General features: G+C 38.6%; 1 protein-coding gene across 1 annotated transcript in view; it reads right to left on the bottom strand.

Annotated features, from left to right (window-relative positions):
- Nucleotides 1-805: 805 nt before the first annotated feature.
- SKOR2 (SKI family transcriptional corepressor 2) overlaps nt 806-20,886 on the bottom strand; it is a 45,966-nt gene continuing 25,885 nt past the window's right edge. Inside the window, exons 7-9 of the mRNA XM_023207512.2 lie at nt 14,619-14,686; nt 6,736-6,801; nt 806-1,531 (exon numbers count right to left, since the gene is read on the bottom strand). Of these exons, the coding sequence (XP_023063280.1) occupies nt 6,739-6,801; nt 14,619-14,686 (131 nt within the window). The 3' untranslated portion in view covers nt 806-1,531; nt 6,736-6,738. The remainder of the gene's footprint in view (nt 1,532-6,735; nt 6,802-14,618; nt 14,687-20,886) is intronic.

Genomic DNA, 20,886 nt, shown 5'->3' with positions numbered 1-20,886 from the left:
AGAACAGCTCAAAGAGAAAATTTTTGTCACAGCATCTTCATATTAGTTTCTGTTAGTGGTCAGTAAGAATCTGTTTCCAGACTCTGGGACTTGGTTTACATTCCTTCTCTAACACAACTTCTCATCCTTCATAGGCTAGGAAGAAGATCACAAATGAGTATCCCTCCTTTGGTTTCTTATTGTCACAGCCAAGATAAGAGCATTTATCTCAAGGGTAAGTTGTGAAGCTTTTTGGGATAGTTTGTGGTAATAAAGCTGGTGGGGAAAAAGCATTAAATCTCATGGCGATGCATCTGAAGGCTCTTTTGAAATCTGTTGAGGGATGCCAATGGTGAGATGTTTTTTCAGTTAGGATGGGCTTTGGCAACCTCATGTTGGGAGGTCATCCATGGTGGACTTCTGTGCAACCCACATTATCTTAGAAATCTTGGCTGAAAAGTGTTCAGTATTTATCTCTCTCATCTGAAAGGCAGAATTTGGGGCATAATATGATCTTGTGGACTTGGATTTAACATCACAGTAAGTGGGAAGGCCTGTGGTGGGCTCTATCAGCAACACTACTGGAAGACCTAGCAGGAATTTAGAACATTCCTTTACCTATACAAAGACCCTAAAACAATGGGGGAGTTGTCCAGATGCTGACAATGACCAAAGGCTGGGCTAGCCTTTAATAATCATTTTTGAAGGAATTCTGTTTTCAAAAATAATTTATTCAAATATTTTTATACCAAAATAATTCTTAAAAGTATGAATTTCTCTTAGTTATCCTCAAGCAAATATGCATTTAACTACATGAACACAACTATTACTTCATAGTTTTTTATTATAGACTTTGTTTATCCACATGAATGTTAAAGAAACTACAACAGAGTTAAATACCATTTTTGATAACATGATTATATTCTTAATTACACTCAATATTAAACTGTAAAATATTTCCAGAGGAATACAATCTTCATCCATACAGCAGGCAAAGTACAGAGAGGAAGGGGCCACGTGTTAAGTCTGTCCAGTTTGCTATGAAAAGCAGGTTTGTACGGCTGGTGCCTTCCCATCCGTTGAAACGCGATCCCCACTCCTAGGACAGGTCTTGTGTTTTCTTTCCACCAAGAATCACTTCTTCAAAAGGAAAAGACAGTTTCGTAGAGTTGCTTTCTCCATGTGTGGAGCACTGAGACTGCCTGAGACCATCCATGGATTTCCCATCCCAGTTGGCTAATAGCACTTCCCATGCTCTGGGTTCAACTGTCCTTTAAAAATACGAAGACTCAAACTTTGGTTCCACCAAAAGATGCAACAAGCATTGACTGCTCTGGTTGGCTCCCCCCTCCCCCCACTAATGAATGGCTGCTACAGTCTATTTTACATGGTTGTCCATGCTGTTTTGAGGTCACTTGTCCTTAGGTTCTCCTGAACCTGATTTTGTATTTAATTCCCAAGCCCTTTCGATCTGCAGTCTTTAATGTGGGTCAGAAGTGCTCCATGGCAGACTGTATCTTACAAGAGAATAAGAGTAAGTCGTTCTGTGCACCTGGGACAAGACAAAAGCACAGAATGACAAGTTGAGCCTAATATAATCAGATAATTTTAAAACATGTAGAGTAATATTTGGTATACCTCCTTAGGAAAAGACATTTTGTCTGCCACCCTAGGTTATATATCTCTGATGACTTTGAGTCAAACCAGAAATATTAAATGAGAGTGTGCTGGTTTGCTGTGTCCTTTTTACAGTAAAACCATTTAGATGGGTTTAGAAGCTGGGATTTGTTGTTGGGCAAAGACAAAAGCAGCCTGCAGTGAAAGGGGCAGACAGAATTTCATGCTCTGGTGCTCTGTTGGTTTTGATTGGATGGCCCAAGTTATGTTTATTTTTCTTGTCGTAGAGTGTCAGGGCAACATAGAAGTATGAGCGCAGGTTTTGTGATTCAAAATCAATGAACTGATTGGAGTGGTTATTAACTGCGTATTTATAACTGATAATACAAGATGTGAATAGGCCACAATTTTAGGTGACAAACCAGAGGAGAGCAGACAAAGTATGGAATGCAGAGTCAGCCCCAGCCTGGCTCAAATCCTGTGACTTCCTAGCAGTGAGACCACAGGCAACTTACTCATCTCTTGCCTCTTTAGCCTTCTCAGCTGTAGGGGGGTGAAAGCAGTAATACTTACCTCAATGGGTTGTTCCAAAGATTGAATAAGATAATCAACATAAAGTCCTTAGAACAGTAGGGGCACATCATTATTCTCTACAGAGATTCTTAAAAGAACCTCTTATGTCTGACTAAAGATGAGAGAAATGAATGTACCTACCACTCTCCCTCTTTATCTTTGATCTATACAAAGGGAAGACACAGAATGTTCAATTAAAATCCAATATCTTTTTTTTTTTAAGACTCTTGTTGTTACTTTCATAGTAATTATTCCAGAAGTGAAACAAAAATAAGAGTTTACCAAAGAGGTAGATATAGTTAAAATACCAATAAAAAATAATATTCCAGATGCTCCAGAAAGATGCAATGTAGCAATTAGTGATTAAGGAAATGCAGACATAAGGCAAAAATAGGTGGGTCATGCTGTTGGGTGTTATATATGGTCCTGGGCTGACTTTCATGAAAGTGGCCCTGTTCTGGGGAAAAAGAGATAATATATCAGAAAATTGGCACACAAAAGTGGCAGCCAAAATTTTAGAGCTAGTAGAGATTTTGACCAGGTTTGGCCATCCACATTTTATAGATAAGAGTGAGACTCAAAGAGATGAAATGATGTTACTCAAGATAACACAGGGAGATAGCACCAGATCTGGCACCCAGTTTCCCTCACCACCAGCTAAGGACCCAAGGAAGACAGGGAGAAGGTTTTAGGGTCAAATAGACCTGGATTGAATCCTGTATCTGTCACTTGAGAGCTATGTGACTCCCTGAGCCTCAGTTTCTAAGTATGAATTGGAGGTAATAACAGGATCTACCTTACAGCATTGTAAGGATAACACAGTAAGTATTTAGCCAGTATCTGGCATAGTTAGTGCTCAATAAATGATCATTATTATCATTTCCAGTTTGGCCAATGAGTTTCTGCATGACTATGAATGAGACATTTCCCTGATTCACTTCCTACTTATGTAAAATGGTTTAATTCTTGTCTGTGAAAGTTGTGGGTGCTTCAACCAGTTACATGAATGATAACTGCAAAACGTTTAAATGTGTTTGGAAGAAAATGAATGTAAAGTAATAATTAAAGTAGTGTTAACGTCATACCATTTTTATTTGGGGGCGGATTTCACACAGATTACACTGGGTTATCTGTGCAGGAAGTGGGTCACAGAATTAACTAGATGTTAGGAAGGCCATCGGGAATAATTCTGGCATTAAAAATGGGCCCAGGTGAAAGGATAATGTCTGCAACATTTTGAAGTTTTTTCAAAAAGGATTTTTTCAAATCCTTTCCATTGTACTCATGAGCTCATAATGAGACAAATACGAAGAGTGGTACAATGTCTAATCTAATAGGGCTTGTTTTAGGAGGTAGTTTGAAGGTAAATAAAATAAACTACACTTTAACAGCTGGTAGCTTAACAAATAGAATTCATTGCCCCAATGGGGACTATGCTTAGGTTGAAGAAAGGTGTAGATAAATCCATGGGTAATGGATCTTTATGGTGTTATCAAGGGAAATCTAAGAGTATTCAGTGTATTTGCCTACATTTTGAGGTTGATATTGTTAAGAACAACAATTTTGCTCTTAAAGTATCTTGACCTGGGTGGATCTTTATTTTGACTCAACATGGAATTTCTTATGTTCTAATGTAGGACAAAAAAAAATGTGCAGATCAGTGATATGTGGCAGTACTCGCTCAGCTTACTAAGTGGATTGCCTGTGGTTTTGAAAAGCTTCCTCCTCTTAATAGTAATATTGGAATCCACTAGGTGGCAAGAATACAGCATACTACCTTAAGGGTCACTCTTGCATAAGACATTAATGCATCAGTCCCTAATTTGGAAACCTGTGGTCACTCTGCAAGACAGAATGTGTCTCTCTCCCTCGGTATAATGATTTTTATCTTGTAATCTCTCTTGGGGTAACTCCTTGCAGGCTTGGCATGTTGAGAATCAGAGACTGCCTCTAACAATACAGTCATGATTCTCTGCTTGGCTGATTTAGCTAAGCATTTAAGTAACCACTAATCTTCTGAAAGCACCAGGGTCTACTTAGAGAAATCCCTGTTGTCTGCAAGGATGGAAACAAAATCAGCATGGAGGAAGCATTAGTTACTAAACACAAATCAATCTTTTTTTTTTCTTTTTTCCACCTAACCGTATGCTAGGTCACTATCAGAGGTGTGGTTTCTGGGCAGTGAGTCTTAATCTGTAGGTGCAAAATGGGCTTAGGTCTGACAAACAGGGAAGATGGGTTGGGGAAGTATAAGGAATACAAAGAGAGTTTATTGAAGCTCTTAAGTATAAATCAAATCACATTCTAAGGCTGGGCATGGTTGTAATCTCAGCACTTTGGGAGACCAAAGCAGGAGCACTGCTTGAGCCCAGGAGTTTGAAACCAGCCTGGGAAATATAGGGAGATCCTGTCTTTACAAAATAAAAAAAATTTGCTGGGCATGGTGGCATGCACGCCTATAATGCTGAGATAGGAGGATGGCTTGAGCCAGGGTGGTCAAGGCTGTATTGAGCTATGATCACATCACTGCAACTCCAGTCTGGGCAGAAGAGTGAGACCCTGTCTCAAAACAAAACAACAAAAACCCCATTCTAATGGACGAATCTCCCAAGTGCTGAGTAAAACAAGCCAGATACAAGAGAACGTTCTATGCAATGTCATTTACATAAAGTTCAAAAACAGGCAAAATTTACCATCATTGGGGGTAGGGAGTGAGAGAAGCTGGACAGGGGCACAAGGTTGTTATCAGGGCCTGGAAAGCTAAGTGAGCTCATTGTGAACATTTACTGAGTTTCCTTTTGTTTTTGTTTTCATTGTGTGTGTGTGTATGTGTGTGTTTGTGTGTGCCCCTGGGTGAGTGCAATTCACTGAGTTTTGATTCGTAAACTTCATGATTTGTATGACTTTATGATTTATAAACTTTGAATAAGAAGGTTAATTTTAAAAACATCCTAATATTTTCTCTTGAAAGAAAATAGTTTGACATTTTCAACCATTATACGTATGGAGTTTATCAGAATTAATTTGGACCATTCTTGCCTTAATTATCTTGATATTCTGAGTTAAAATTCACTGGAATCTAAATGTTCTAAAATTTTCATTTCACACTGCTGGTGTAAACCTGGTCTACTATACTGAGAAAGAAATTGCCCAAAGTCAACTTCAGACTTAATAAAAATACTTTATATATAGAACAGAGCCAACTTCACAGGTGCATTTGTTAATAACTTCATAGAGATGGAAACAGAATGACTTACTCTCTGAGCACCTCTGTTGCAGTATCATCTGCTCACCAAGAGCAATAAGTCCATGCATTAGGAAGAGGCAGGCACTAGATCCAAAGTCAGGGCCCCCAGAATCTCTTCTTGGCTTTGCAACATGAACATAAAATGTCACATCTCTTATCTGTAAACCTCAGTTCCCCATGTGTAAAATTAAGGGAAAGCACATGAATGAAAGACTGTTTTGGAAAGGGTTTTGAGCACCTGATGAAACGTAACATAATTATTATTATTTAAGACAAATACTGAAGACTACCACTAATAAAGATAATGGCAAGAAAAATTGTCATTTGCACCTGCTAGAGGAAATTCGTGATATGCAGAAGGGAGGTGAAGGAACAAAAGGAACCGTGAGCCTGCACAGTTCTTTTTGCTAACAAATTCTATTGAGTTGGAAATATGTTCCAGAGGGGAGGAGTGGGAAGAGTCATTCTGATGGGAATGGATTAAATTGATAAATGGCTGCAGTCCTAGCTGGCCATGAGCACTAACAAATGCTACCTTTGGCATCTGTGCATTTTCCCCTGATTTAGCAATCCTAGTTGTTAGGTCATCCCAACATATTGTTGCAGAAACAAAGTGCTAGTTTTTGCATTCCCACAATTCTAATAATTACATATGTCTTCTTCCATGGGCTGAAAAAGTTTCTTTTCAAATGTTTAGGTATGTTCTGAATATAGCCATTGAATTGTCACTGTCTGCTTTTCCTTAAGAGTCCAAAATAATTGCCTTCCCCATTTTCTTTTAAACTGATATGACCTTGAACCTGGCTTCAACTGTAGAGAAACTATTACTGGTTTAGGGAAAAGATTAGTTACTATTCCTACAGCAGAAGGTCTCAAAGGTCTATATCGTCCCCAGTTCATATTACCACCTGCAGTAACTCTCTGAAAGTCAGATTTCAGGCAGGCTTTTTGGAAGCGAAGGAGAGACAGAGATGAGACACCCTGAGGATGACTGCTGACACTTCAGTTTCCTTGGGGGCAGTAACTGGGGTGTCAGAACCATAAAGAGCAGAAAGCCGTAAAACAGAAAGATCACTTTTGCAGACTGAATACAGAATTTTTAGTTATAGGAATTTTCCATGGAATTTATAAGAGGTACTTGGCCATTCATTTAGGAAATCCCATCCCCGGACATAACGAAGTTTATCGGTATATTGACTCAAACACAGGATGCAAATTTACCAATCCCTTGGGCTATTTCAAACACATCAATAAAGAATATGTTCAAGCACACAACAATACAGAGAGTTAAGAAAATTGCTTTCCTCTGATGATCTTACCTTTTAGCTTTTGCTAAGATGGGTGCCAAGCTTTTCTTTCCTGATCAAACTTGCTGCATAGGGGATCTATAAGATAAAAATAAGCAACACCATCCAGGTAAGCTAGATTTGGAGACAGATGTGTCATGGAGACCCTTCATCATGCCTAACAATTTGAATGCCAATAGATCCTCCCTTAAAAAAAGAGGTCTCCATCTGCTTAGCAGTATGAGGTTTCTGGGGTACAGCATCCTTAAGGCCTGTTAACAAGTACAGTGAGGACAGAACAGGTGATCACACTGGATTGCTGCTACAGCTAGTCCTTGAGGTTAACATGTGATGTTTCACTTTTTAAAGTTTTAAAAAATTTGCGTTTAATAATATGGTATCATATTTATTTAGGTACAAAAACTGAGTTATGATGTTCTAATGTATGTTTAAGGTCATTAAACAAGAATGTGCTTACAAACTAGTTTAATGTAATTGTTCAGTTTATTAGAATGATTTCTTTATAACAGACATAATTTCTTTATAACATATGCTATCCTTATAAATTACAAATAAGACTAACTAAACCCAAACTATTACTCTGATTAGATTCCCAATAACTGATAAGATGCATCAGAGGCTGGGCGCGGTGGCTCACACCTGTAATCTCAGCACTTTGGGAGGCTGAGGTGGGAGGATCGCTTGATCCCAGGAGTTCAAGACCAGCTTGGACAACATAGGAAGGCTCTGTCTCTACAAAATGTTAAAAAATTAGCCAAGTGTGGTGGCACACACCTGCTACTTGGGAGGCTGAAGTGGGAAGATCGCTTGAGCCCAGAAGATCAAGGCTGCAATAAGCCATGATTGCACTACTGCACTCCAGCCTGGGTGACAGAGCAAGACCCCTTCTCTCATACACACACACAAAGAAGCATCAGAACCAACTGCACTCAGTGGAAAATATGACCTTGAGAATTCTACCTGGGTAAACTTGAAAAGTACTTTTGAATACTGGGGTTTTGAATAAAAGTTGATCACACTTGGTATGCTTCTTTTCATTAGAAAATTCCAATGGTTGAAATTGGACTCAATGTATTATTTAGATTTGCCTCTCCACTAACCCCCGTTAAGGTGCTCTATTCTTATGTTACCCACCTTCAGCATTACAGGCTAAACTTAGGGCTTTAAAGACTTGAGTCTATTCTACATGTAAAGAATAAATATTCACCCTTCTAGAATGTAATGTGAAATATGGCTGTTAAGTAAAAGCAGTGAGGGAAATAAAATTACTTTCATTCAATTAAGCAATGATATATATATATATATATATATATATATATATATATATATATAATTTCCCACATTCCAGTATATGGTATGTTTTCCTCTCATTATCAACAGTCCACACATATGAACCTTTATTATTAATGAGAAAGGGTTATAAATCTACAGTGATGCTAGTGGCTAAAAAGAGTTGGACCATTTTACTGTAATAATTAGCTGAATCAAACAGTGTTTTTAACAGGAAAGAAAAGACAATAACAAAATAACCATCTCACTATTTTGATATATAACCACAACATAAACATGTCAGATAGGCACATATCTGATAAAGGGCATAGATAGCAGCACTGAAATACATGATTCATATAGTAACATTAAAAGTTCAATGTCCTAATCTCATATTTTAGGATGCAGGCTGAGATCAGCTAGATAACTATGACAAGGACAGTTACACAAGGCCCTACTCCAGTTACCTCTTCTTTTCACTCTAGGTTATGCTATACCTGCTATTAACAGAGACCCCTTTGAATATTGGTTTTCCATTATGGTGTATGCTGCAATGTGCCAAAGCGTATGGATCACTTCTCTAGATGTATGACATGACAGAGCCTGGAATGGAATTCTATTATTTAGGATGACAAACAATGTAAACTTTTGGGCACAAGGAGTTCCCAATAAAATGTGTTTGTGCCACTCTCACATTTTAAAAAAGTCCTCAACATCAAGATTAGACACCACAAAGATTTAGCAAGTGTCTGTTCTATGCCAGCCACCAGGAAAGATAGGTTAAATCACCATGGGCCATCTCACTAAAGGAGTAAACTACTCATCCTAATCCAAAGAAACCTGCCTGAAGGATTCTACTTTCAGAGCTAAGTCAAAATGGCTCCTCTTTCTTTTTTTCAGAAGCAATAACACAGCATTTCATTAAGGTAGGAAGCTGAGAAGGAAAAGAAAAGCAAAAAAAAAAAGGATTCAAGAAAAAAAGGACATTTCCAAATAAGCATATTTGAGTCCCAAGGGTCCAGATTGGAATTTAAACTGGGGTGAAGAATTATCCCCACCAGAATGTTGATTTTTTTCATTTACTTCATTAAAACAAAATGAAATAAAAGCCAAAAAAAAAAAAAAAAAAACAAGATAAAAAGCAAAAAGTAGTGAGCTGAGAATCATGTATTTTTCCATTCTAAGTCCTAAATCATGAATGGTAAATAAAGATTATAGCAGCATGGCCAGTTGTTAATGGAAACAGCATTATTTCACTGATTCCAGGATGCACTTTATCCCCTCACATTTTAACATTCTGAAATCAGATGTATTATAATTGATGGTATCTTAGAATTACAGTTGAAACCTTTTTCTTCATGACTCATCAAGTAGTGGTGCCTCTTACAATTGATGGTGCTTCAGAGTCCATAAAATGCAACATTGGACTTGCAGACACTTCAGCAAATTCTCCCCAACTCGGAAGCTCAGGATTTTAGAGGCTTAATTTAAAGGAGTTAGTTATTCCATGCAAATCTACAATAGGACTTACAAAAGCTTTCTTTTCATCTTGACCAGCTTGGAAATTATCGAGATTGGCATGGAGAAAAAAATTCAAAGTATTATGTAACTTCTAAATTACCTACTTGGTTATAGTAGATCAAAAGTATTGGAGTTTAAAAAAAAAAAGTGACTTCTTGGTTTGTGCCAAGAGAGTTAACCTGAGCTCACATCTTCAGGTCAGTCAACATCTCAAAAAGAGAAAGATCAGAAGAAAAAGGCTACATAACTAAGGAACAACTGATTGCACTGTCAAGGTGCGCAACAGTAGATCAATAATTGGAAATGGACACACAGTAGCCAAAGTCTGTCTACTGCTAGAGAATTTTAAGGCAGCTTCCACGGAAGTTCAGGCTTGCATTAAGTCTCCTGACTTGCAGGGATCTCCTTTTGATGCATATTTAGATACAGAGCCAAAATCTTCCAGTGGCCCAGGGATCTTCTTCTAAAAATATAATGCAAAACAGTAATGGTTCTATCTACCTTTTTTAAAAAATAAAGATGTAAGACATATATTTACAAACTCTCTAGGTTGATACAGTAGAAATCTGGGCAAGTTCCCATCCTAATGAATACTGGAGAACCTCCAAGAAAAGACCATCTTACTGAAGAGCTATGTCCTTGCCAAAGAACAAGCACTCTTTCAGCAAAGATAACGACCTCTCACTCCTTTCCCTATGAAGACGTACTGCACTCCCGTCATTAGGAAGTTGTAAACTGCTGTTTTACAAGTCCACAGTGAACAAAACATTAGTCCTTAATCTATTGATTGAACATTATTTTAATTGAGGCTTTTAATGAAGAACTTTGAGACCGGTTCCCCCTAGCTGCGTGTGACTGCAGCATTCTGGAAAAACAGCAGAGGGCACTTAAAGACTAGCACATTTTCCCAATCAACACGCCTTGTGGTAGCGATCTGACAAGTTCAAAGGATGTGAATCTGGGTCTAGCCATTTATCATGTGCTCTGTATTGCAGCATCACAATGTCCTCCAAGAACTATGACTAAAAAATAAAAAAGCATGTCTTCAACAAATCTACAGTAGTAGTTTATACACAGATGCACTTGCTTATAAAATTATTGCCAAATTTGTAATAATAAAACAAAAGTTGTATCAAGGCATCATCACAGTCTCAGTTCATGTTGTAAGTTTTTATATTTCAGTCCTTGGAAAAACTTTAATCAAAAGGCTATTTACTGAATAAAAATCTTCAGTCAGCTTCTTCATCCCAAGGACTGGTAAGTTTTGCTTTTAAAATTGAATAAACTTCTCCTAGAATCACAATTCATTTGTGAATGAGAAATCCTTTACCCTTTATTACACTAAATATTTACATTTTCATAAACATGCTAAATTAAAAAACTTTTGTAGTGGTTCATAGGAATAGGAATATATTTCTTTGTTTTGCATAACTAAATGTGGCTTAGTAATAAAAATGCTATAAGCACTTGAAAACCCAGGGCAGGGGTGGAGGACTTTAATACAAACCATGTTAAATACTAAAAATCCCAAAATTTGAGCTATTTTTTAAAAAGGTAGCTTACAGCCATGTATAAATGTTAAATAATTCCTCACATGCTTTAAATCTCACATTGAGATAAATACACATTCATTTATAAAGACACAAAGAGAATCAATCATTTGACTCTGTAGTCATCACAACTTTACATTTAACACGGGAAAAAGAAGCAATGGTGCAGAAATGACAGTCAACAGAGAATCTAAAAATGCAGGAGCTGAAGAAATTCATAAGTTTTCTCTCTATAGCAATGATACCCAAGACACTTTCGAAATATTTTTTTTGAATAGAAACGCTTTTTAACAACATAGGATAAATGCAATGTGGGTCTTTGGGAATCGTTACAAAATATGATGGTTTTAATATATTTGAATTCTCCATGACTGCAAGATAGAGTGGGTTTTTATGTCATCTCAAGAAAAAAAAAAACCTGTTTTGTAATATATGCTCCGTAAACTTTAAACATAAAATAATTTTGAGTGAACTGTTCTGTTTTCAGGAAGCAAAGCATGCAACCATATCGACTGATGAATAAGATCATCCAACTAAAATATTCAGAAAGCCAGTAATTGTGATACCTTGCAATTTCTTGATAATCTTTAGATAGAATTTTCTAAAGACATTTTCTCCCAGGTACTTTGACAAATACATCAAGCTGAATAAGGAATTAGATACATTTCTGTTGAAGTAACATTGAATCTGCAGCCTCAATTCTAAAGCAGATAGTCCATGTAAACATAGGTTTTTTCTGCACAAAACTATATCTAGCCAGATGGGCACGGTGGCTCACGCCTATAATAGTTCCACCATTGTAGGTACTACTTTGAGAAGGGCCATACCATTAAATTCATTACTTGCATTGGCATAGCATTTTATGGCTTGTATGTACATTTCATGTTTATTACTCACTTGCACACTTGCACTTGTAATATTCCTACCAGGGCACTAGGTTAAACCTTATAGTAGTTCCTTTTGGTTGAGGAACTGACACTTAACGAACTGTATGGTATGGGTCTCAATCCCAAGTTACAGACGTTAAAGCTCATGTCTGTTAGGTGCAGACAGGGCAGTAATACAGAAGCTCCCCCAAAATTTGCTAGTATTCCTTCCTTTAGGAGTTGTGGTAATAGTATTTGCTTAGTGTAAAATAACATTTGAGGAAACTAGGACCAAGCCAGGGAAATTTGGGAAAGAATTAAGAGGACTGCTACATGAGAGTATCAGAGTTGGGTCAGGGTCATCATAGATGGTGATTCATTCAACAAATGTTTATAAACAGCTGTTTGATGCTGCACACTGTGATAGGTACTGGAGTCAGCATGAAAACCCTGGGCATCTAATGGTAGGGGACACACAAAAAGGGGAAGAAGCAGGAGGGACAAATCATGTCGATTTCTCCAATTTTCATGTTGTTACCCTGGATGTACCTTTGTGTATTTCAGGAATCATATGATACCTACAAGGGCAGGATGGTGGGGGCGGGAAATTCAAGCTTCTCCCAAATTACTTAATTTGATACCAGGAACAGTTTACTATCTATAGGAATGTGAATTAACAACATTTGTTTAGATAGATGAAAACATGTGGTAAAATATTTTACAATACAGCATAACAAAATGATTTAGTAATACCAGTTTTAATCTTCCATGTACCAAATATCTCAAAAGACATGAGACATTTTTTCTTCTATCAATCCTATGTGCTTATTACATGGAGACAATATAATTTCGTCTTTTGCTAAACAAACCAAATGCCAAAGAAAATTAAGACATTAAGGTTACATAACTGGTCTTGAATAGGGGCACTAAAAGAAATACTGTTTCCTTCTCTAATGCCCATTTTGCTATACTCACCACCAACCCCTGAAATCACAATTTTTTTTGTTGCACGTGTGGCAATTTTTTTTCTTTTGTTTTAAGAGTATGACAACGGGCTGGGTGCAGTGGTTCATGTCTGTAATCCCAGCACTTTAGGAGGCCCAGGTGGGAGGATCACTGGAGGCCAGGAGTTTAAGACCAGCCTGGGCAATACAGAAGACCCTGTCTCTACAAAAAATTAAAGAATTAGTCAGGTGTGGTGGCGCACACCTGCAGTTCTAGCTACTTGGGAGGCTGAGGTGAGAGGATTGCTTGAGTCCAGGAGTTTGAGGCTATAGTGAGCTATGATTATATCACTGCACTCCAGCCTGTGCAGCAGAGTGAGACCCTGTTTCAAAAAAAAAAAGACACAAACAAACAAACAAAACAAAACCTGAAAATGATGACCTGTGTAAAATAAGGGAGGTCCTAACATTTTATATCCCCCTACATCGAATCTTTTATTTAAAATTTTCCTTTAAACAGAGAACACAATTCACAGCAAGAAATTACAGCTCTTATTATCAAGGAAACAAAAGCTAACAATGGGAATTTGTTATTAAATCAATTATGAAAATCCTCTGCTCCCCAGTAAATTTAGGTGCAAACAAAACCAACATGAGAAAAAAATATTGTTTAAGCAGCATCTTATGTAGTGGTTTTCAGAACTGAGAGTTGTTAACGATCACTTGAGATCAAGGAAAGTCAATTGCTTCAAAAATGACTCTTAGGAGTCGTCACTAACACTGGCATGATTTCTCCAATGAAGAATGGAAACATTAATAACTACCTTTCTTAAATAATCCTGACAAAAGAACTAGATATGGCTCTGTACACAAGACAGGCACATATGCATGGATCCATGCTTAATGGTTGAAAGGTAGCATGGATCAGTACAGAAATGTCAAGCAACCCAAAGTGTAATAATTATGCTGGGAATATCACTAAGGATCAGTAGGTGTTTTTATCCAGGTGATTAAATATATCTTGAATATATTGAGCAGAAATAATTTTCCCCATTGTACTCATGAAAATGAAGAAGCTTGGGAGACTCCTTTAAAAGCCCTAGTGAATAATACTAGATGTATCTACATGGGGACAAAGGGCAAAAAATTCAGAAAGCAGACAAAAACCCAAAACAAAACCACTACATTTACTTATCAGACATCTTCCTGGTTTTTGTTCCCATATAAATAGATCTTAGTGAGTGTCCATTTTTAGAAGTGATTAGGATAGAGTAATACATTTCATTTGGAAATCATTTGTTTCTTTTCATCATCCTTCAAGTGAATTTAATCGATTAATTGTGCTCATTAATTGTGTCTTATTGGTAGTGGAGGGCCCAGTTCAAGTGTGGGTAGCGAAGGGAGAGGATAGAAGACAGTTGCCCTTCACTGAGCCCTTCACTGAGCACTGTGTTTGGGAAGTTTGCATAATGGAAGAAAATGCAGGTACCTTTGGTTTACCCACAGAGATAATTTACACATCTGTCTATCAACACATGGTAGGTAGTTACATTTAGAGGAAACATACTGCCGCATCTGTTTATCCTGTGTCTAAGTAAATCTCTTGGTAATTAGCATCTAAGCCAGCTGAGAGGTAAGTGGACCAAAGGATTTCATGCAAAAATGTGAAAAGTTTCATACATATTGGGTAGTCTGAAAACAAACCAATCAAATTGAATTTATTTTTAAGTAGAAATGCATCTTACAATTTGTAACTGTTGCACCATTTCTTCTCGGTAGGCTAGTTCCCTTTTCATCTGATCCTGAAAATTATCTGGTAGGAGAGAGAGATAGAGAAAGATTAACTAAAGTGTAAAATCTACTTTTAGTTTAGCTAGTAAAAACATTATTGACAGTCCCATGGACAGCCCCCCTACTTTTAAGTCTTTGTTTCGTAGGCAAATTATATGCTTGTTTGAAGAATGTTTTCAACCCTCTATAATTTAATCAGACTAGACAGTAAATTCTGAGAGTGTGTCTTATATTTTACAGTATCTCATATTCCATCTAGTATTATCTCTTGCATATGGTTACACAGAAACATCCCACACAATCATGTTCTTTAACCTTTGCACACTTGTGCAAATCACAGGTATTGGGAGCTTCCACTCCCCATACTGTCTTCAGAAGTCCAGCATGAGTGAGGAGGGGTAGGCCTTGGATAGAGCTGAGCATAGGAAATGCTGCCCCTCCTGCATATAATACCTTCTGGGTAAATAAGATGTGGGTCTGTGAAAAATGCCTACCTGGCTTCACTGCAGCTCATCTCACTCCTAAGAGAGAGTACTTTGGCCTGACTCCCCTGTGCAGCAAACTCACCCTGGAATCAGCTTTATTTTATGGTCCTCCTTTGTCCTGGTGTCTTTCTACAGACCTTACCTTAATCTGAGAAGAAAACTTTAAGAGATATTGTCATGCAAAATATTTTTGCTATTCTACATATTGATCATATTTATTGCATTAGGGAAAAAATGACTTCCAAATGCACAGTTTAGTGTTACATCTTCTCCATGTGATCCTTTTAAAAGTGTGGACTTGGCTAACTTAGCCTTTTTCTGCACTGAAGGAGAAATTAGCATGATTTCATATTGAATTTGTGGTTGATAGGGCAGCAGCTTGAGTAAATCAGAAACTTCATCATTATCTTTTCTTCTCCTCTTCTTTTCATCTCCACCATCAACTAGTGTGTGAGTTCTATGTGTTCTACCTTCATCTTCTCCCCTCTTTGCCATCGTTACCTCCCACATGCAGGCACCTCATCCCTGAATTATTTTCCAACTGACCACCTGGCCTCCAGTTCCTTCCACTCCAAATACCTTTAATTCCCTGCTTAAAAATCTCCAATGACTTTCCAACACTTTCAAGATAGTAAATCCTTTTTTTTTTTTTTGAGACGGAGTCTCGCTCTGTCGCCCAGGCTGGAGTGCAGTGGCCACATCTCAGCTCACCGCAACCTCTGCCTCCCGGGTTTACGCCATTCTCCTGCCTCAGCCTCCAGAGCAGCTGGGACTACAGGCGCCCGCCACCTCGCCCGGCTAGTTTTTTGTATTTTTTAGTAGAGACGGGGTTTCACAGTGTTAGCCAGGATGGTCTCGATCTCCTGACCTCGTGATCCGCCCGTCTCGGCCTCCCAAAGTGCTGGGATTACAGGCTTGAGCCACCGCGCCCGGCCTGATAGTAAATCCTTTACCACTCATGAGACCCTGGGTACTTAGAGATGAAAAGGCTTTATTCTTTTTATTTTTTTCAACTTCTACCTTTTCATAAGATTTGAATTTCTTATCCAACCCCAAACATATGTTCTAATTAATTTTTTTAAAAAGACCCAATCCCTACTGTCACCTCTGATTTTAATGTCAAAGTCACTGTAATAGAGGGAGGTATGTGGTGTCATGCAAAGATTGAGAGAGGAGCTGTCATTCATTCCGGGAGCATTAGAGGGAAGAGCTGCTTGAGCAGACATGTGGAGAACAGCATTCTATATAAAGACATGGAAGGAGGAGAGGGGAACTGCATATGGCTCAGATGGCTGCAGATGGGGACACAGAGGAAATCCCTTGCACCCCACCAGCCACCAAACCACTCTCCAGTCCCCAACTATGCGTTATACTTGCAGCCTCCATGTCTCTGCCCCTGCTGTGGTCTTGCCCTTGCAGTAAACAACTGCCTTTTCTTTAAAGTCCAGTCCAAATATTACCTCCTCCAGGAAGTCTTCTCCAATTCTGCAGCCCCTCCTGCCAAAATTTTTCACCCTTTTTTTTTTGTACTTCTCCAGTACCCTGTCCATACCTGTATTAATGCATCCATAATACACACTATGATTAGTTGTTATCTATCTGTCTCCCTGCTAAACAGTTGAGTTCTTAGAGGGCAGGAAGATACGTTTAGACACTTTAAAAATTTTCAAGGCCTACCAGTGTCCGGCACACAGCAGGGGCTAGCTAATAAATGAGGAGTAAAAACACACAGAATTATTCACCAGCAGGTTGAGAGTCTGCCATCTATAGTAACTACCCCACTCTGGAGCCTCAGAACTTTATCTAAAGAAACAAAGATGTGAAATAATGTGCTCTTTTAGGTCTTTTCTTGCTCCAGCATGTTAAACTTTGATGACAGGCCGAGTGTGGTGGCTCAAGCCTATAATCCCAGCCCTTTAGGAGGCCGAGGCAGGAAAATTGCTTGAGCCCAGGAGTTTGAGACCAGCCTGGGAAACATGGAAAAACCCTGTCTCTACTAAAAATACAAAAAATTAGTTGGGCATGGAGGCGCATGCCTGTAGTCCCAGTTACGTAGGAGGCTGAGGTAGAAGATTCATCTGAGCCTGGGAAGTCAAGGCTGCAGTGAGCTGAGATTGCATCACTGCACTCCAGTCTGGGTGACAAAGTGAGACTCTATCTCAAAAAAAAAAGAAAGAAAAATTTTTTGGTGACAAAATAAATTGACTTGATTGGGCTCCATGCATGCACTTGTCTTTCCTGTGCAGGGGAAGTGAGGGAAAGATTTTGATTTACACCAACAACAATTAGGCATAAGGAACTATGTGAGGAGCTGGCACCCACCTCACCAGGTCAGGATGCTCTAGAGGTGGGTCAAAGGGTACAGGACAACAGGGGAACTAGCCCTCCACAAACTGCCCTGGTTCCAACACTTGGTCCTGCACTCTGGCCCGAAGGCCTCCAGGAAAACCAGTGTGGTTCCAGACACTGGAGCACATGGCAAGCAGGTCGCCCTCTGTGAAGGAGAAAACTTTCCTCTGAGCCTCTAGGGATCCAAGATGCCTTTGACCAGGGTGGTAAACTAAGATGAATTAGGAAGGAGGGGCTGCCTGAAGCCAACCTGGCTGGAGCACTTACTTCCCTGGGATCACAGAAGATTCTAATTTTAGTGGAGGAAACAGCTAAGGGCAATTCAGAGTGGAATGATGAAAACTAGTCCTAACTTAACTCATGCTCATCATTCTATGATAGTACACTTAATATAATTCTCTAAGTTAACATGAAAAAAAGAAAAGAAGCCATTAAAGTATTAGAAAAAAATGGTAATTTTTTTAAAAGATTGGAGTGGGGAAGAACATAAAAGGCAAAAATCGTAAAGGAAAAGACTGGTTGATTTGATTAGACAGAAATTTAAATCTTTGGTATGCCAATAAATTACAAACAGATTAAACTCCCCAAACATAAAACACTATAGTCAACATTTAAAAGTAATTGATACAAACCAAAAAATACTTGCAACATGTCAAAGAATTAACATTTTAGTATATAGAGGGTTTATACAAATCAATAAGAAAATGAACACATCGACAGAAATATGGGGAGAGAACATAAATGGGCATTCACAAAACATATGAAAGGATGTTAGACACATGAAAAATGTTCAACATCACCAGCAATGAAAGAAAAGGAAATAATATGAAATACCAAAATTTCCACTTAAGTTAGCAAAGATTAAATGAAAAGATGATACATGCTCTTCCAAAGATGGGAGGAGAAATTAGTCCAAACTTTCTGAAAAGCAACTTGAAATTATATGTTAAGACCTTTAAAAAGTTAATGCCCTGTGACACAGCAACACTTTTAGGAGTTTAACCTAAGGAAATAATAGTGGATACATGCAAAGACTTAGTTACAAGGGTGTCCACCATCTAAAACTTGGGCAAACCTTAATGTCCAATGTAACAGTATATTTATACACTGCTGTGTAGTAATGGAAAGAGGCACATTTTAGCTAAAACAAAAAGAAAGTAAAAAATGTTGTGTATTACATTTCATTTTGTTTCATAAAAGCATTTAATATGCATTTAAAAAGGCTGAAACTCCAAAATATTAAGAGTGGTTATCTCTAGGTGGAAAGATTGTGGGTGATTTTTGTTTCCTTTCCTTTTTATTTCTGCATACTTAAAATTTTCCACAACAAGGATGTGTACAGCTTTGAGATATGAAGATTGTTAATTGGCAAACATTAACATTAGATTTTAGATAAAAATCTAAAATTTTTTCTATGTTCTTTCTCTTTTTTAAATTTGAGACAGCGTCTCACTCTGTCACCCAGGCTGCAGTGCCATGGCACCATCTCGGCTCACTGCAACCTTTGCCTCTCGGGTTCAAGAGATTCTCCTGCCTCAGCCTCCCGAGTAGCTGGGGTTACAGGCATGTAACCCCATGTAACCCCACCATGCCTGGCTAATTTTTTTGTGTTTTTAGTAGAGACGGGGTTTCACTATTTTGGCCAGGCTGGTCTCACACTCCTGACCTCAAGTGATCCACCTGCCTTGGCCTCCCAAAGTGCTGGAATTACAGGATGAGCCATCACGCCCGGCCATATTTTTTCTATGTTCTAAAGGTTGATGAAGACACAATTTAGCTGCAGATGGAAAAATTCATTATCTAATGAGAATCACTTATAACCCAACTATTTTTGGAAAATGATAATATAAAAGGAAGTAGCAAAGAAAAGCACTGAAGTGCAGCATGTCAGCCAACACAACAGCAAGGCTGCACACTGCAAACTCAGACAGCTGGAAAAGCCCAAGGGTTTTCCAAACAGCAATAAAGAGTATCTAGCCTACATTCCTAGAACCATAAGTAAGAAGACAAACCCATAGGGTACATCTGGTTCACCTGGAATGTTCTAAGCAAGCAGTGGGCTTTGGGGTTCAATTTGTTTACAACGTCTTCATTTTGTTATCTCTATTTTTAAAGAACCACTGAACCTTTTTTTTTTTTTTTTTTTGAGAGATGGTGTTGCTGTATCACCCAGGCTTAAGTGCGATGGTGTGACCACAGCTCACTGCAGCCTTGAACTTGGGTTCAAGTGATCCTCTCACCTCTGCCTCCTTAGTAGCTGGGACTACATGTGCATGCCACCATGCTTGGCTAATCTGTGTGTGTGTGTTTATGTAGAGCCAGGGTCCCAGCATGTTACCCAGGCTGACTTTGAACTCCTGGGCTCAAGCAGTCCTCTTGCCTCGACTTCCCAAAGTGCTGAGATTACAGACCTGAGCCACTGTGCCCAGCCAAAACTTAAATTTTTTTTTCATAGCCATCTCCTACGGAAAGGACCAAAGCTTTTAATCTATACAGTATTTTGGAATCTGCCCCGCTGTCCCCACCCCACACTTCATCTTCCAGAGTATGCTACAAAAAGAAAGAAAAAGGAAGGAAAGAAGGGAACCACTGAACATAAAATAAATTCAATAATGGCCACAGGTGAAAAACGTAGACAACCATATTCAGAGAGATGAGATGTAGTTTGTTTTTAATAACAAGGACTCTTAACAGTAATTTGGAAGAGCAATTTTTTATAAGAATCTAAAATGATGACATTTTAGATAAAATCTAACATTTTTCATAAAGCCCCATTCATTTGTGCTTTCCTGTAATAACCAACTGGCCTTTTCACTCAGTTCTTCTAAGTGCCATGAATTTGTCACTAGATCTGCAAATCTAAGGATTCTACTCATGAGCCCTGGATACTCTCCTTTATACAACAGACTTCAGTGATCCAATTTCATCCTCCATTGTCAGTTTTAATCTCTTCGGGTATGACCCCAACGTTCCTATCAATCATTTATTGAGAGTGTGTTACGTACCCACAATATGCCAGGTGCTGCAGGTGGCAACGGAAGAACATTCTGAGTAGCCCTTCCCTGAATCTATTTACAATGCAGGTGTGGGGAGAGGAGAATGAAACAGAGGAGTCAACACAGAAAACTCATGGTACTAGAAATGAACACAACAGGACTTCAGAAAACGCTGCCTGCTGTAAGAGTGGAAAGGCTTCTTGGATGTGGCAAAACTTTAGCTGTGTCCCAGATAAGGAGGAGGACTTGAATGAGGGGAGGCACTCTGGACTAGAGGGAGACGGTGTACAGAGGTGGAGGGAGAGGGGTGAGAGTGGTCTGCCAGGTAACTGGGGCTGAGCCTGGGGAGAAGCAGAAATAATGGTGGGGAGGTTGCGGCGGTAGAGTGGGGG

Source organism: Piliocolobus tephrosceles, chromosome 18, assembly GCF_002776525.5.
Source record: "Piliocolobus tephrosceles isolate RC106 chromosome 18, ASM277652v3, whole genome shotgun sequence".
In the NCBI taxonomy this organism is placed as follows: Eukaryota; Metazoa; Chordata; class Mammalia; order Primates; family Cercopithecidae; genus Piliocolobus; species Piliocolobus tephrosceles.
This window is presented reverse-complemented; position numbering and strand designations above follow the sequence as displayed.